The sequence below is a fragment of the Thunnus thynnus genome, chromosome 13 (genome assembly GCF_963924715.1).
Source record: "Thunnus thynnus chromosome 13, fThuThy2.1, whole genome shotgun sequence".
NCBI classification, from domain to species: Eukaryota; Metazoa; Chordata; class Actinopteri; order Scombriformes; family Scombridae; genus Thunnus; species Thunnus thynnus.
The window spans coordinates 20,218,610-20,236,013 of NC_089529.1; the positions used below are offsets into that span (position 1 = coordinate 20,218,610).

The 17,404-nt window shown below is 36.2% G+C and overlaps 2 protein-coding genes across 9 annotated transcripts in view; one reads left to right on the forward strand and one right to left on the reverse strand.

Moving 5' to 3' along the window:
- LOC137195867 (organic cation/carnitine transporter 2-like) overlaps nucleotides 1–17,404 on the forward strand; it is a 92,752-nt gene that overhangs the window by 28,240 nt on the left and 47,108 nt on the right. The window lies entirely within an intron of this gene.
- Nucleotides 963–16,783, reverse strand: LOC137195869 (uncharacterized). The gene is made up of 6 exons (XM_067608549.1): nucleotides 10,517–16,783; nucleotides 10,125–10,190; nucleotides 9,109–9,417; nucleotides 7,718–8,056; nucleotides 7,219–7,350; nucleotides 963–6,811 (listed from the first exon to the last, which is right to left on the reverse strand). Exons 1-6 carry the CDS (start codon nucleotides 10,545–10,547, stop codon nucleotides 6,720–6,722), a joined length of 969 nt encoding a protein of 322 aa, XP_067464650.1. The 5' UTR covers nucleotides 10,548–16,783; the 3' UTR covers nucleotides 963–6,719.

Here is a 17,404-nt window from a genome sequence, read left to right on the forward strand (position 1 = left end):
ATTTCTAATGTCTTTACAAGTATTTAAATAGAATAGAATATTTATTCATAAAGGCACAGGAGCTGCCTGAAGATGAGAGGTGTTTACACATCAACATGAAGAAAGGAACACTTCCTGCCTGTCAATGTACTGCAGCCAAACTCAAAAACCCATACACTATACATTACTAACAAACATCCGCATCACTAAACTTTCTCACATACAGCACAGGTAATGCAGAATCATAGACTGTAGTCTCTGAAGAGTGCTTTTGAAGCTCAAAGTGGGCAGCTACGGCTGTCTCCATCTTGGCAGTGCCTGACCCCGCCTAACTCCTGGCTAATTCAAAATGGGCAAAGAGGTGGAGCTGAGGTGGACCGAATGAAGCCTGGTTGCTGAATCAAGCCACCTAGCAGCTAGCAACCTGTCAGTCAAAGCAGCCATGTCCTTAATTATGCGTAACTTTACAGCTTAATGAAATATAAACAGGTGAGTTATAAAAAAAAATTCACCCCCCATACAGTTGTCATGAAAGGGGAAATTAGCTATAGAGACCAAAACCGCTGTAAACATGTTTATTTCAGCTGTAAAGTTGGGCATTTTAACATGGGGTCAATGGGGATTGACTCGCTTTTGGAGCCAGCCTCAAGTGGCCATTCAAGAAACTGCAGTTTTTGGCACTTCCACATTGGCTTCATTTTTCAGCCCTAGAGGTTGCCGCTTGTGCAGAATTAAACCATGGGTGTGACTAACAGCTAAAAAACCACAGGGTTTTTTCTCTCTTTGTCACTGTCTCAGCCATGGTGCTTTGTTTGAAAGGCTCACAGCCTGAGGAGAAACTCACCTCCTCTCTGCTGTAACTATTGGTTCCAAATAGTTTGTGTTCAAATATTTTTGTGTCTACTGAACTTACAATAAAGCACTCGTTGATTGACAAGTTTAGAGTTTTATTGACTCATAAATAAAGCGCCTGATATTGCTCCACATTCTAAACTGCACCCAACAGTACGTATTTTGGGCAGCTATGGCATTTGCAGATGAGGTTTCAATTTTGATGAGTTAACCAGAGGCAGCAATAACAAGGTATCAAGCATTGATCAACAGCAAGAATAATGAGGAAATCTTTTAGCATACTTTATTCAACATTGATTTATTTCATTTTCTCATCAATAAGATTATTTTCATACAAAAAACAACAAGAAAAAATATCACAGCAATGTTTTAGACCCAGAACAGACAAAGAGCAAATATGCACATTCAGCACACACAGAGCCCTATTGTTCAAACCCATCTCTCTCATCAATCTGCATCAGAGCAGCAGTAATAGTGACTGATGTTTCAGTGTTGGAACGTATGGTGATAGGATGAACTAACATCCAGCACTATATACAAAGACACAATTACTAATGTGTATAATGTACATTTAATTCAGTTAGTTGATCAGGAGATACATGGTCTTGTGTGGAATTTTCAGTCTTTAAGTCCATTATCCAGAACATATTGAGAAAAGGGCACTTGAGCAGTTTAACATTGCACTTTTGTTAATTTCACAAGACTCACAAGAGACAGATTAAAAAAAAGAATGGTCAAATTGAATGCAGCAGAGGCTGAAATATCCTGACTTTCAGTCTGCAATATGAGTCAAGCTTCAAAAACTCTGGATTCTGCAATTTACCATTATACAATTAAATATCCTCTTCTGTTATACTGGTAAATGCCTACAGTAACAGTCAAAAGTTTGGACACATTTTCTCATTCAAATGAAAGGGAAGGTTTTCAAACCTTTGACTGGTAGTGTACATGATGATGATGATGATGATGATGATGATGATGATGAAGGTTATGATGGTGCCAATCTCCATCTAGTTGGAGGGCAGATCTTAGAATGTCGATGTTCAGATCCCTTAGGGCAGTAATTATGGGTATTTGTGTTGTGATAACATTATTAATTGTGTTAATGGCTGTTATGTATGCAGCAGTAGCAGCTATAATAGTAATGTTTGCTCTAGTAGTGGTAGAGTTGGTCTTAAATATGTGTGATGATTGTTCTTTCTAATCCTTCCACTAATCCTAATTTAGATATAAAATATACAGTTTGCAGACCTTAACACACAATTCTATAAGCAATGTTTGACACAGTCACATTAATGCAATCTAATAATTAATATGTCCCACTTTTTAACAGTCATAGAGTTGACAAGTATAAGAATGTCTCTGTTTGCATTCATTTGTTTAGCCTTGCAATACATTTTTTCAAGTATTCTACATTGGTACTGACCATGTTTGTATTTTATAGAAGTACTTTAATACATTTTACTTAAAAAATCCTACCTTGTATTTCTAGGTGCATGATGAGTCTGTGTGGTAATTTACCATTAGACTTATATATTTCCCACACGTAATCTCTAGAGTGTCTCTTCCTTGCATTATCCAGCTTGAATGTTCCATTGGTGAAGAGTGCACTGAGACCTTGGTACTCCTTATCCAACTCAACTACCTTATTATTTAATGTGTTTAAAATGGTAGTCTCATCTTTTTTCAACATTATCTTTGTTGCATCAGTGGCAGGTAAAAAAGCAACAGCTCCCCAAGTGCTCCAACACACTGCTGAGCTTGAGTATGTTTAGATATATTGCATTCCATAAACCCTAATAGAGACAAGCAAACATACAATTAATATATATATATACACTGTAACTATTCAATCTCAATATGTTATTAATCTGTTTTAATTCTGTATCATGTAGATAATGGCATATATATGTATATATATGTATATATATATGCATATGTGTGTGTGTGTGTGTGTGTGTATGGCATATATTGTAGCTATTTTTAATTTACCTTCTTCTGTTGGCATCAGAGCTGCAAGGATCATGTAGATGAAAATCATTTTTCTGTTGAAACACACATCAAACTATCTTTAAAGCATGGTGAATTTCTCATGTAGACAGAACAATCATTAAATTAAAAGTTGCTCAGTTTCATATGCGAAAGTTTAAAAATCACTCACCACTTCAACAATGAGGTGTCTTCTTCGAGGCTTATTCACAGACCTGTGTACCTTCCACTGTCAGCAGGCGGGTTTGTTTCTGGTTTTATTGTGAGGATAGAATCAAGGAAGCAATTATTTGCTCTAAGCAAAATACTTCTGAATCACATTGCTTCTTATCGTATTTGAATTTACACAAGTTACTGAGCTTCTTTCAGTATTAAGACCAAGACCACTGACATTTAACTAAAATATGGTTTCTCCAGTTAAAACCATTGGATCATGGCAGTCTTTGGTGCAGAAAGTGGGTATTTTCTGCTGTCTTAAGTTCATATTTCTGAATTGTCATGCACTGTCTAAGCTGTTCCTGTCATTATGTGAATGGCTACACTTACCAGGATGACTTTCTGAAAACATTTGAGAAGTTCTATCTCACATGGGCTCCGCCCTCTACTGGACTCTATGGGTAATACTTTTTCCTATCACGCGCGCAATTGCCCACTGAAATTTGCATGTTCTTAGCCGGGCAGTCAGGATGTGCCATGGCCATGGAGAGGGAGTGGCCGTTAAAGCTCTATCTGAGAAGCACCTAGCTAGTTGGCTTTGTGAGTGCATCTCCCAAGCTTACAGGCAGGTGGGTAAGGACCCCCCTGTTGTGGTCCCAGCACATTCAACACATGGCATGGTAGCATCGAAGGCCTTGTTCATTGGGGTGAGTGTCGAGTTCATATGCACGGCAGCGTCCTGGTCTACGCCTTGTCCGTTCATAAGGTTCTATCTCTTGGACATGACAGGCTCCTTTTCGAGGTCTGTGCTCAAAGGTGCGACTCAGGACTTGTGAAAAGGGTGATGTGAGTGTCAGCTGTGGTACACCTGACCCCCGGCGGGCAATTATACACCAGCATTCTCCCATGATCCAAGATGACTCAGGAAATGGGGTGTGCAGGGTGCTTGGCGTATGACCTATGACCCCTGCAAGGTTAGGCCATGTCTTCACCCAGCTCAGGTCCATGTTAACAGGACTGGGTTGGGCTCCCTACTGCTCCACATAAGCGGCTAGATAATAAAGTAGTAGGAGGGCCACGGCGACTAACCTATAACCGGTTGGGCTCAGTGAGGCAGTCTGATGACATGTCGCAGCAGGGCGAACATTCAGTTGAGCTGTGAGATAGAACGAATGTTATGGACCCTGCCATTCCTACGCCATCCACTGAAGTGGTTTTGGATAGTGAGCAATGGTTAGACACTGCTTATATAGTGTGCGAGACACATGTAATCGGTAGGCGCATCCTCATTGGCTGGCCATTGGTGCTGGTGCAAATTTCAGTGGGCGAATGCATGCATGTGATAGGAAGAGAGTATTACCCAAAGAGTCCAGTAGAAGGCTCTGCCTGTGTTTATAGAAATACGATTACAATATTGTAACCTTCGTTACACTCTGTTGGGAAAAGTGATGTTTTAATAAAATACTTGAAATAACTTATTCATTTTAGTAGGAAACAGTGAAAACATGCATATATTTTTAATCAAATTTCTTTAAGAGCAATGCATGCACAGTTGGTGAGAGTTCTTGTGTCAATTCTGTCATCAACCATGTGAAACAGAGGTCTCAGCTACAGGTCTCCTGTATGAGACACACGCAGCCCCCAGAAAGCTTCCACTAATGAATAAATCATTTTTAATGTTTGCGTTACCCAACACTGCAAAATGCAGTGTAATGAAGGAGAGATCATAGTGTTTCTAATGTTAACATTTAAATGCAAAATATCTGCTCACAATCACATGAAACTCTGAATGATTCTAACACATGTGCTGTATAAAGACATATTTAGGCATATCTTAAAGACGTGGAGGATGAGAGATTTTGTATTTCTGTAAAGGACACTACAAAGAGATGAACACTGCCTCTCAACATACCTACATGCTGTTTATTTTTAAATCGTGCTGTATGCTATTTACCACGCTCTGCATTTAGGGGAATGTAAACGGAAATAACACCGTAGGCGTGATAATCTATCGTGTGAGGGGCAATGTTAGAAACCATAGCTTTTTTTCCTATAGTATCTCTCAGCTTCAACCACAGCATCAGACCAGTGTCAAGATTGCTGAGAAAGAGAGAGACATATGACCATGTTGTGGTTTAGCATCTGCGTAGGAGGATCGACACAATGAAGAGTAAACAAGCTAATTATGATTTGATGCTGAATGCTTTTCTCAAATTATGTTTGAGATATTAAGTATGCCATGTGATCTATTCAGCAATAACAATATGTAGGCTAATATAAAACTGGACAGGCTTAAAACTCTCACAGGAGTGACTCACTTCACCTCCGCTGTGAGCACAGATAGACAATCTTGCTAAGAGTACATATAAATAATCAAAATTAGAGTTAAGTTACAGCATCAACTTTGCTCCTACCTTGTGGACCCAGATAACATAACAAGAATATCTGGGTGTAGAAATTAATCACTGATGCATGTAATGTTTATGGCAACAAAGACTGGAAGAAGTGTACTTTTGATTATTGAAACTGCACAGTGGCCTTCTCATACTGTATGTAGCCCATGTGGATTGTAACAATAGGATGACTCCAACATGATGTAGCAGTTGGGGTGGAGACAGTGTGTGCATCAGTCTAGTATCAATGTGTGCATGAATCCAGTATCTGAAAAGCCACACTGATATTGACAAAAGTTACAAAAAATTCAATGTATTGTTATGATTTTGTTCCATTACCATCATCTAGTTACATGTGAGGACTTTTGTCTCCATCTTGTGGTAAAAATGATCTATTGCTTGGAGCCTGTACTGCTGTCTCTTTATACTTATTCAGTTTTTGTATTGATTGTTGTTTCAAGTGATTGTTGTATTCCTCTTTCATATATTATTATTGACTGCAACACTGGGACATTATACAGTACTCTATTCTACTGTACTGTACTGTACTTAACTTTACTTTACTGTTAGTTACTGCAACAACAGTGTACGTCCTCCAGATGTCACCCATGAGCAACACGTTTTATTATTAAATTACTGACCATTTACTAATTACAAGAAAAAAACCCACTTGCTTTTATTAGGCTAGTTGCACAGAAACTAAAGTTACAGTATCTCCTTCTTTTCATTCTGTTTGACCTTGGTGAATGAAACATTCAAAAAATTTACAAATGTCATCAATATATTTATTTGAAAAATACATGTAAAATACACAGGACAAAACACTTGTACGCAATGCTGCACAATTGCAAAGCAAATACAGTAAATACAATTATATAAAAGTGTGCAAACAAGCAAAACTCCATTTGCTTTTATTAGTAACTGGAGTTATCTCCTTTTCATTCTGTTTGTCCTTGGTAAATGAAACATTAGATTAAAAATATATGAATGTTATATGTTTATATAAAAAATAAATGTAAAATACACAGGACAAAACACTTTAAAAAGTGTAAACAATGCCACACAATTACAAAGCAAAAACAGTAAATAAAATCATATAAAAGCATGGTTAAGTTTGAGAAACAAATGCGTTCAACTCCACAATTTTAAAATGGTAACTCAAAAAAGAGTTATTCTTGTTCACTTTGGACATAGTCCATAGTTGGACTATTTGAACTTCTTATTCCAAACCACAAAGTCAATCATCCCTGATCATTATTTCATGTTAAAGATTAGACATGAGGTTTCCAACAAGGTTATGGTTAGGGTTTAGGCTTTGGCTGGTGATTGAATTATTGTTTTAGGAGAAAATTATTTTGCATTCTGATGAAAGATGGGTCGACTTTTCCTTGTATTCTTCATCACCATAACATCTGAGTAGACAATTTCATTGTCAGAATTACCTGGAAAAAAGTAAGAACAGATGTGAAATGTATTTGAGAGAGGTAGTCCTCTTTTATTATTGTAAATGGCTTTATTGCTCTTTGGAAATGCATTTGATTATTTTTCAAATTAGTCCATACTCTCAATCGCAATGCTAGTGGAAGGCTGTAACATTAAACGAAGGAGATTTAATGATCATTGTGATGGATTACTTTTTGTAAGAAATGTTCAAGTCTTTGCGAGTCATGGTGGATTTAAATGAACATACTGCAACAGCTACCTCTGATGTAGAAAAAAGCTTTCAAAAATCTATAAAACTTTGGTAACCTAACTGTAAAATAGTCCAGTAGCAAAATGATGGTCAGGAATGTCAAGTACGGTTTGTAAAATATGCATTAATAAAGATTATGGCATGTCTTTCACTTACCCTCATTAACAGTCATGAGTCTTGTTTTCTTACGTAGATGTTTTAGACCAACACACAGAGTCACAAGGAGAAGCAGAGCGGCAACACCAGCTATCACAGCCACAGTTACAACAGGGAAGCCAGAAACACAATCTAGAAAACAAATATCAAACCAAATTAGATATGATGAATGACGTGTTAATTTCAAACCTACCAATATGTTTCTCAAATATTTCTTGTCCATTTTTATCTTCAGGTGATCAGTGGATGTGGAATTATTATTAAAATCAAAATATTTCTATGGTCAAAAGAAAGTTTTAGATGGTTACTTCCCACCCACTAGACAAGTGATTTGCAGTATCAGATAGTGAAAAATCTTAAAAAGAAAAGTAGAAGTACTAGTAAAGTAAAGAAAATGTGATTTTTAAAATGAATATAATTGATTAATGTATTTGATTTTTTTTTAATAAGAAAGTGAAATAGTAGTGAAGAGCTGATATTTAGAAAAGAGAGCATTTACCTTCAAACACTGTACTTTTGCAGCTTTTCAGGTCAATAACCTTTTCATTGCTACTAAAATTGTTCCAAACACGACACATCAAGTTTCCTGTCAGCTGACCGTGTAATCTGATGCTCACATTCGAAACGTTTGTTTTGTCTTGTTCATCTGTAATCCCAGTCAAGGATTGTGTGTCCACTGTCCAGTTTTTCTGAGACCGGCTGTGGGTTCTGGTCTGCATCAGTACGTAACCGTCCAAACTCAAAATGAACTGGACTTCATCTCCCTCAGAGGAGCAGCTGACCTTCATTTCTTCTGGTGACAAACATATCTGAGACACGTCTGGCTCTGACACAGGAGCTGAAAGACAAACACATGTACTGCATACACTATGTATAAAACCTAGTACAATGTAAAATTTACTATCAGATCTGTCAAATATGGAACTGATATCTATTCCAATTTCTATTTTGATTGTAGAAAAAACTTTTGAGGCCTAGTTGCTTTTTCACTGAGACAACAGGATTAGAGTTATTAGACAGTTCTCAATGCACATTTGAGGGCTATTTGTGTACAGTATAACAATTCCTGATTAAGATGTGATGGAAAACTGAGAATAAGGAATGAGAGATTGAGAATATGGAATGAAACATATTGCCTCAAACCTGATGGTGACATCTCATTCGATGGCATCAGGATCTTTTAGCAAATAATCTGAGTCAATATATTTCTTTCCAGTGGCCTAAGGAGCACATCAGTGGGAAACTTTGTTGCTTGTTGTTACTTGTTTGTTCTTTACCTCTCTCGCCTTATGTTTCCCATCTCTCTACTGTTCTGTCTAATAAAAGCAAAATAAACTTGCCAAGTTGGATCTAACAAGAACATAAATAATTACATAATGCATAAAAAAAAAACATATTTGCTCTGTTTCTTGTTATAACGACAAACTTTTCTCATTTTAACGAGATCCTTTTCACGTTAGATAGGATGAGATCATTTTCATGTTATTCCATTTTTATAAGAAACATTTCTTGTTATAAAAACAAACCACTTTATCTTGTTATCCCAAAACATTCTGGCTATAAATAAGTTACTGGTCCATACAGTGTTCTCTACCAGACCACAGATATTATTTGACAAGAACAGGCATCTCCTTCCCGTCTGACAGCACACAAGCCCACATGACTTCAGTTGAGCATGAACATGTAGTAATCAAAAACATATTTAAGATAGTAATCACTCTAAACATGTGAGCATGATTTTCTGTCTGTATGTATCTCAGACTAACATGAAAAATATCTTGACAGGATAAGTATCCTGTTAAAATGAGAATTTTTTCTCGCTACCATAATAGTCAATTTTTTTTTTTTTTTTTAATTTCTATAATTATTATCAGAATTTTTTTTATCTACCTTGAATTTGTAGATGCATCTTGACTTTTTTCAGTAAAATACCATTCAATTCAAATTCTTCCATCTGGTAATCACCAGAGTGCCATTTCATTGCATTATTCAGTTTGAATGTTTGATTGGTGAAGATTCCAGACTCATTATTAGTCACTATCTGTTTTTTTTTGATTATGAAAATAATGTATTTGTCATCCTTTGTCAACTTAATCTCTGTATTTTCTGTATTTGGAAGATTGAAAATCAACGGCTGCCCCACTGCTCCAAAACATTGGTAAGTTCCAGTAGCTTCAGACAAATTGCATTCCATAAACCCTAAAAGAAAAAAAAAAGACAATACTATTGTCAATGTAACATACTGTCAACGAATAACATCATAGAGGACTGTTTCAACTTTTTTCCTGTGCTATTGAGCAACTAATAACTATTTCAAAGACCTAGATTTACTCTACATAGAACATTAAATCATGTTTTTATTCAATTATTATTATCATTATTATACACAATACTGGTTTCTACTAGTGGTGTAACGGATTGTAGTTGATCCGTGATGCATACGGATCGCCACCCATGGTTCAGCACGCAAGTGAATCGAGGATTAATTGCAAAATTTAATATTTCATTTAAGACAAAGTAAACAAACTGATATAAGTAGGTCATGGACAGACAGTGCGTCGCTAACAGGGATTTTGAAGAGCAACGACCAAACCAGCATCTAACGGGTCCGTAGTGACATCTGCAGGTATTTTTACACGCTGTTTAATGTGCTGCAGCATCTTGCATGGACATCTTGAATGTTGTTTTCATTTAAGACCATGGGCAAAAGTTCCATGTTGTAAGTGTTTTACAGAATATATGGAAAACAAAGGTTTATTTGTCTCCCTGCCTTTTTTTTTTTTTTTTTTTTGCTGATCTTAAAAATTATCCGATCTGTGACTCAAATCAGTGATACGATCCGAACCGTGAGTTTTGTGATCCGTTGCACCCCTATTTTCTATACATACTTTTACATTGAAGCGTACCTTTTGCTGGAGCTGTTGTTGCTGCAAATGTGATGATCATGTAGATGGAAATCATTGTTTTTAATGCTGTAACACATAAATCAGATGTCATTTTAAAAGTTAAACTTGATTTATATTTAATTTGTATTTATATACTGTAAACTTACTAAATTTAAGGTCAGTTGTTAGTTTGAAGGTAAAAAATCAATTCTAATAAAAATTCAGCCTGAACAATATGATTAGCATGTCTGTATTATCGTTTTTCATAATCGCATAGTTTCAGAAAAAACATAAGAATTTATACAATCTCAGATTTTATACCTCTACAAACCATAAAATAATGAAAAAAGTAATGAAACTCTGCTTTAACTTATTTCAGTATGTGTAGATTAAAATTCAGAACTTTGACTCACCGCATTCACAATGGTGCAATGTCTTCTTCATGACTGTTGAAGACTGATCTGTGAATTTTCCACTGACAGTGGGCTGGTTTATGCTCCTGTCTTTTTGCAGTCTTGTTGTATCATAAGATTCAAGGAAGCAGTTTTTTTGTTGTCACCCACATTGCCAGTGAACACAATACCAAGAATTAGTGCTTTTGTGGTCACAAACCTACTGAACATCTTACATACTCAACATCTTACTCAAAGAAAGACTGCTGACATAAATATGGTTTCTCAAACTTAAAACAATGCCCAATGCAAGAAGTATATTTATTTTACATTACCATGGCCTGCGTGATATGTTCCAGTCATAATGTGGATGGCTCCATTCACCTGAGACATTTTTAAGTATATTTGCAACATGTTAATATTTGGAACAAAATGATGTCCAAAAATGTGAGTATGTATTATCAGCTGCAATAAAACAAATTCTGCAGGTAATTATGAACCCTAACCTGCACAACATCTAGTATACATGTGTCCACAGAGGGGCATGATAAAGGATTCACTAACAGACTTACATATCTTTAACACTTTTAAAATAACACACACATAATGACAAATTACATACTTTTTGTCTCAGTTCATAATGTTGGAAATATGATATTTAATTTTTACCTGACTGTACTGTATTTGCATAAAATCTGTGGACACAAGTGTTCACAATATTTTTTATCACTAGGTTCTGACAACATGTCTGTGCTAAAGATATATGAAGAGAATAAAATAAAGAATGATCCTACTGACTTAAACATTAAAGATGTTCATGTTAAGGGGAACCTCTTCCCAATTCCAATTACTATTAAAACATTACTGTACAATAATTTTTCATTTTTTATGGTTAACAATTACTGTACAGTGTATGAAATTCTTGTATCAGCTTTTGCGTTCAGGACTGACCAAGTTTTAGTTATATTAATTCAAGTAGTGCAGAATTCATACGAACACTGTGCTGTGATTATATTAGTGTAATTACACACTGTTAAGTCACACAGGCATACTTCAGCAATATATAGATAATTACAACATGTATTTTGGCTTTACATAATTATTTAAGGGTTAAGCTTGTACAGTTGGTGATATTCTTTTTCTGGGATGCCTAGCAAAAGAGTGTGTTTAAAATGTATGTCAAAAGTCAAAAAGTAAACTTTATAGAATCATGCTAATGTATTATTTTCATGGTCTCAGTTGTTGCCTTTCACACACTGTCTTTCTACTTGTATTATTTAAAATAATTGTTCTTTGTTGTGAAATACACAGAAAGCCAAGTGAGACTTTAAAATATATTCAGTAAAAGAGAGTTCCATGTCAGAAGCTAGTTTTCAAACGCCATTTAGAAATACCACCGTTGACACCAGTACTTCCGCTTATAAAACTGCAGAGCACTGAAAACCAAATGAAGAACAAAAAACACAGATCACAGAAGTCTTTACTCTGAGGTGTGAGTTTCCATTTCAGCTGCAGACACAACTACACAAAAAGCCTCCAGGTGTGACATCCTTTACCTTTGTCAAATAGACACTGGATTTCCCTTTGTATACTGAATAAATTACTTTTACTCACCTTTAGTTATTCTTTAGCACATAGTACCAGTTTCTTTGAAAAAACATTGAAGGACACGGCTTACCATTACATTTCTAATGTCTTTACAAGTATTTAAATGCAAAATATTTATTCATAAAGACATGGGCACAGGAGCTGCCTGAAGATGAGAGGTGTTTATGTAACGGCCAAATGAAGAAATGAACACTTCCTGCCTCTAAATGTAATGTAGCCAAACTTAGAAACCCAGACACTACTGATTACTAACACTAAACGCTCTCACATACAGCACAGGCAATGCAGAATTAAACCACGTATGAGACTGACAGTTAAAAAACCACAGGGTCTTTTCTTTCTGTCTCAGCCATGGTGCTTTGTTTGAAAGGCTCACAGGCCGAGGAGAATGCAGCAGACATCTTATTAAAATACACATATACAAACATATGTAGGAAATTAATTTCCTATTGTCCATTTGCAAATGGAAACACATTGCTGCAATATAGTTGTGTATGTATATAAATCTAAATCTTTTTTCATATACAGTTGGAACTGATCTGATTGTTGTCTCTACACTTTAACTTTATTTTTTTTAACCTTACCTGGTATTTCTAAATGCACACTGAGTTGTTTCAGTGCCATTCAGTCCAAATTTGTCCAATTGGTAATCCCCAGGGTGTCTCTTCACTGCATTTCCTAGTTTCAACGTTCCATTAGTGAAGAGTTCAGGCTGATTTACATATTCAATGTGTGGAGTCATAGTCAGATTTTTTGCTATTTTCAATATTATATATTTGTTATCTTTTATCAGTTTTATCTCTCTATATTCTGTATTTGGCAGATGAAAAAGCAACGGTTGCCCCATGACTCCAAGACACTGCTGAGCTCCAGCAGGCTCAGAGAAACTGCATTCAGTAGACCCTAAAAACAAACAAAAAATGTAAAATACCGATTTAAAATACTGATTTAAAAATAATAATAGCAATAATTGTAATACCGTTGTTGTATTCTTGTATTGTGCTCCAGACAACTTTCCAGTAGCTATTAAAAGTCATAGTTTTACTGCAAATGATCAGTAAAAGTAAAAAGATTAGTGCTGAGTATAAAATATAGGTTTTAAAAATGAGTATAAATGCTTTTATGTGGGCTTTGGGTTATTATTCTGTCTGTCGAATTAGCCTACTGTTTTGAAAGTCAAGAATGAACTTTTATGCTCAATACTGAATCTATTTTGAATTGTCTTCGTAAACTCTTCTGCCTTGCTTGCATCTTTTTCTTTTCTGAAGTCTGATCCACACCATATTGTTAACTGCACAGCTACTCTGAAGTGTACCTTTTGCCAGCACTGTTGTTGCGAGAGCTATGAGGATCATTTAGATGGATATACTGTATGTGGCCTTTCCTAATTTATATAGACAATATGGATAACTAATATCGGTTCAATCAGGAGAGACTTTTTTAAGTGACAATAATTTTATTGAATATGCATAATGAGATGAAAATGTGAAAAGTCTTTGGCGATAAGACCTCATTTTGATGTCGACATATTGATAAGGGGGAAGTACAGCGAATAGAATAGGATATCCCCCCTATGGAGCCTAGACACTGGTGGTGGTGATGAATATGGGAATATTTAGATCTGAATGATGAGAAGAGGAGCAGCTTCTGGTGAGGATGAAGTGGAGATGAAGGGGGTGACAGAGGGTCGCAACGATTTGCACTGAAATAACAGCTGACGACGACAGAGAGAACAGATTTAAAGTTTGGCAGCTAAGACTTAATAGGCTGATAGAAATCGTGGCAGAATCTGATTTGTTAACTGAGTAACACCCCTACTCTGCTAGTATGAGAGCAGGAGAAGGTGAGGAGAGAGTATAATGAGAATGAATAATAGATAGTCTTCCTGCTTGAACTTATCCTAAGCGCCATCATGCATACATTGATTCAAGTTCAACACTGTCACTCACAGAATTCACAATAGTATGATGTCTTCTTTGTAGCTGTTAAAGACTGACCTGTGAATTTTCCACTGACAGCGACTTGGTTTATTTCTGATCTTTTCCTTTTTATGATAAGAATCAAGGAAGCAGCTACTGAGTTGCCACCCACATTCTGCTAGTGACCAAAATAGATTCACTGCTTTTGTAGTTAAATGTACTGGGTGTCTTGCATTATTCAGATTAAATCTGTTTAACTTGAATATGGCTTTTCAAACTTAAAATAATGGCCAATACAAGTTATTGGTGCAGAAAGTAGTAAATTTCTGTCTTCAGTTTTACCTTTTTCATCTTGTGCTATGTGAAGTGTTCCAGTTATTATAAAAAAACCTTGAGTCACTTTCTAATTGTAGTTATAACAGTTTAATTGGTACAGTTGAGGAATTGGTATTCTGTATATTGTCACTGTGTGGAGAGTGTGTGGTTGTAGGGGGAGAGTTTAAAGAACAGGGTGATGTGGCTGTGACTTTTCCTGAGATTATCAGTCAGTTATGCTGTGCTGACCAGGGCAATATACCTGTAAATCCACTGCAAGGTTTTGTCTCTATGATCTGCTATGGTCCATTGCAATATGCTGATCATATAAGTGTAACCTTTTATTAAATATATAGTGCATTTTGAATGTCGAGTTTTAATTTGGCCTTTTAGCTAATTTGTGTTGTTGTGGTGAAACTGTTATACTTTACGTGGAACAGACTGCAAGTCACAAGCTAGTTCTTTAATACTCGTTTAGAAATGGCTGTTTTATTTTTTGCTATGTTGTAAACACATGTTAAACCTGCCAGAAGATGAGAGATGTTCCTGCAAAGCACACACTGTAACAATATAGACAAAAAAAATGACTCACAAGCATGTGGATCACAGACTTTTTCACAGACAACACAGGTAATGTGACATTAAACAATGCATGAGAGTGACAGTAAAAAAAATACAAGTTTTTTCTTTTTTTGTCGCTGCCTCCACCACAGTGCCTGATTTGAATTTTCACAGCCCCAAGAGAGATTCAACTCATCTGTGCTGTAAATACAGGTAGTCAATACAGGTAGCATGGAAGCCTACAAAGCATTTGTGGTAGTAGATTGGTAAATAATTGAGTTTTAATTTTAGAGTTTTATTTGCTCATATAAATCAGTAAAAATGGCAGCTGCATAAAAAGCACCAGAAACTGTTGCCCATTTTAAGCAGCACACAAAAGCATGTCTTAAACTCTGATGAAAGTGCAGTACATAAGAGTACATAATGACATAATAAGGAATTTGATAATTCCTTGAGATACAGTACCTTTATAGCTTGTCAGCTGGATAACTGTTTCTTCTTTGCTCACATTGTTTTGAACATTGCACATCAAGTTTCCTGTCAGTTGACCATATAAGCTGATGTCTACATTTGAAATACCGGATGTGTCTTGTTTAGTTGTGTTTGAAGCCAGTTTGTCCTCTGTTTCTCATCCAAACTACGACTAAACAAACATAACACTCAAATGTTTGCAGGCAAAATAATAACAAAGGCTCTGATTGGCTGATCCTCTTACCCCACTGAGTGACTAAACTACTATAATACACAAATAAACAAGTCTTTCATCACAGCTGCCCCCAAATTTGCACAGTACACCTACAGGCGTAGGAGTGTTAGTGGCCGTTCTTGCAGCAGTTCAAGCAACTACTGTGCATTTAGGAATCCTCAGATCTCTGATTGTCTGGTCTGTGACATCACTGGACACATATGTCTGGCAATATGTCCATCTGCCATAGCTTCTCCACATGATGAAGGAGCTCCCTAGAGGTTGACTGTGTGGCTATATGCAGACATTACTGGGGCTGTAGATCCTGGCAGATAACACTGGTAGACCCCAGGATGGTCCACTCCAGTCTGGTCACTTTTTACACTTTTTTCTTCACACTGTAACTCAAGTCACTGGCTCAAGGTTTAAAAATCACTCAACACTTTTACAATGAGGTGTCTTCTTTGTGGCTTATTTGCAGACCTGTGTACTTTCCACTGTCAGCAGGCTGGTTTGTTTCTGGTTTTGTTGTGAGGAGAGAATCAAGGAAGTGGTTATTTGCTCTAAGCAAAGTACTTCTGAATCCCATTGCTTCTTATCCTATTTGAATTTACTAAAGTTACTGAGCTTCTTGTAGTATCAAGACCAAGACCACTGACATTTAACTAAAATATGGTTTCTCCAGTTAAAACCATTGGATCATGGCAGTCTTTGGTGTAGAAAGTGGGTATTTTCTGCTGTCTTTAGTTCATATTTCTGAATTGTCTGTGGGGGGGCGATCCGTACGGATCACGGATCAACTACGATCCGTTGCACCACTATCTGCAAGCGTATCTTAAAGCTGTGTGAGGATGAGACATTTTGTAGTATTGTAAAGGACACTACAAAGAGATGAACGTTTCCTGCCTCTCAACATACCCACATGGTGTTTATTTTTAAATCATGTACTGTATACTTTTTACCATGCTGTGCATTTAGAGGAATTTAAACGGAAATAACATCTGTGATAATCTATTGTATGAGAGGCAATGTTAGAAACCACAGCTCTTTTTCTCATCTCAGCTTCAGCCAAAGCATCAGACCAGTATCAAGATTGCAGAGAAAGAGAGACATGTGATCATGTTGTAGTTGAGTATCTGCGTAGGAGAATCAACACAGTGAAGAGTAAGCAAGCTAATTATGATTTGATGCAGAATGCTAATCTGATCAAATCAGATGGCATACTCTATCAAAGTATGCCATGCGATCTATTCAGCAATAATAATATGTAATATAAAACTGTATTACAATGAATGAAGATCTGCTCAAGACGTCCGGCAAAACGCTCTCTGTGTAACTCAATGGAAGTATTCTCTCTCTCTTTCTTTCTCTTAATATAATTCAATGTATTGTTATGATTTTGTTCCATGTGAGGACTTTTGGCTCCATCTTGTGGCAAAAATGATCTGTTGCTTGGAGCCTGTACTTCTGTCTCTTTATACCTATGTACATTTTTTGTATTGATTATTGTATTCCTCTTTTATATATTATTACTGACTGCAACATTGGGACATTATACAGTACTCTATTCTACTGTACTGTACTCAACCAGTTAGTAACTGCAACAACAAGTATACGTCCTCCAGATGTCACCCATGAGCAACATGTTTTATTATTAAATTACTGACATTTGACTAATTACAAGCACAACTCCACTTGCTTTTATTAGTAACTGAAGTTATCTCCTTATTTTCATTCTGTTTGACCTTGACTTGCAAAGACTTGAGCATTGCTTGCAGACAGTAATCAATCCCAATAAAGGATTGTGTGTCCACTGTCCAG

What these genes read in the sequence shown, in the direction of transcription:
- LOC137195869 (XM_067608549.1), bottom strand. Translation starts at nt 10,547, where the DNA reads ATGAAGAAGACATTGCACCATTGTGAATGCG. An exon ending in CAAAAGTACAGTGTTTGAAG is followed by an intron (nt 7,351 to 7,717) that starts GTAAATGCTCTC and finishes TTTGTTTTCTAG; the next exon opens with ATTGTGTTTCTGGCTTCCCT. An exon ending in ACTCATGACTGTTAATGAGG is followed by an intron (nt 6,812 to 7,218) that starts GTAAGTGAAAGA and finishes ACTTTTTTCCAG; the next exon opens with GTAATTCTGACAATGAAATT.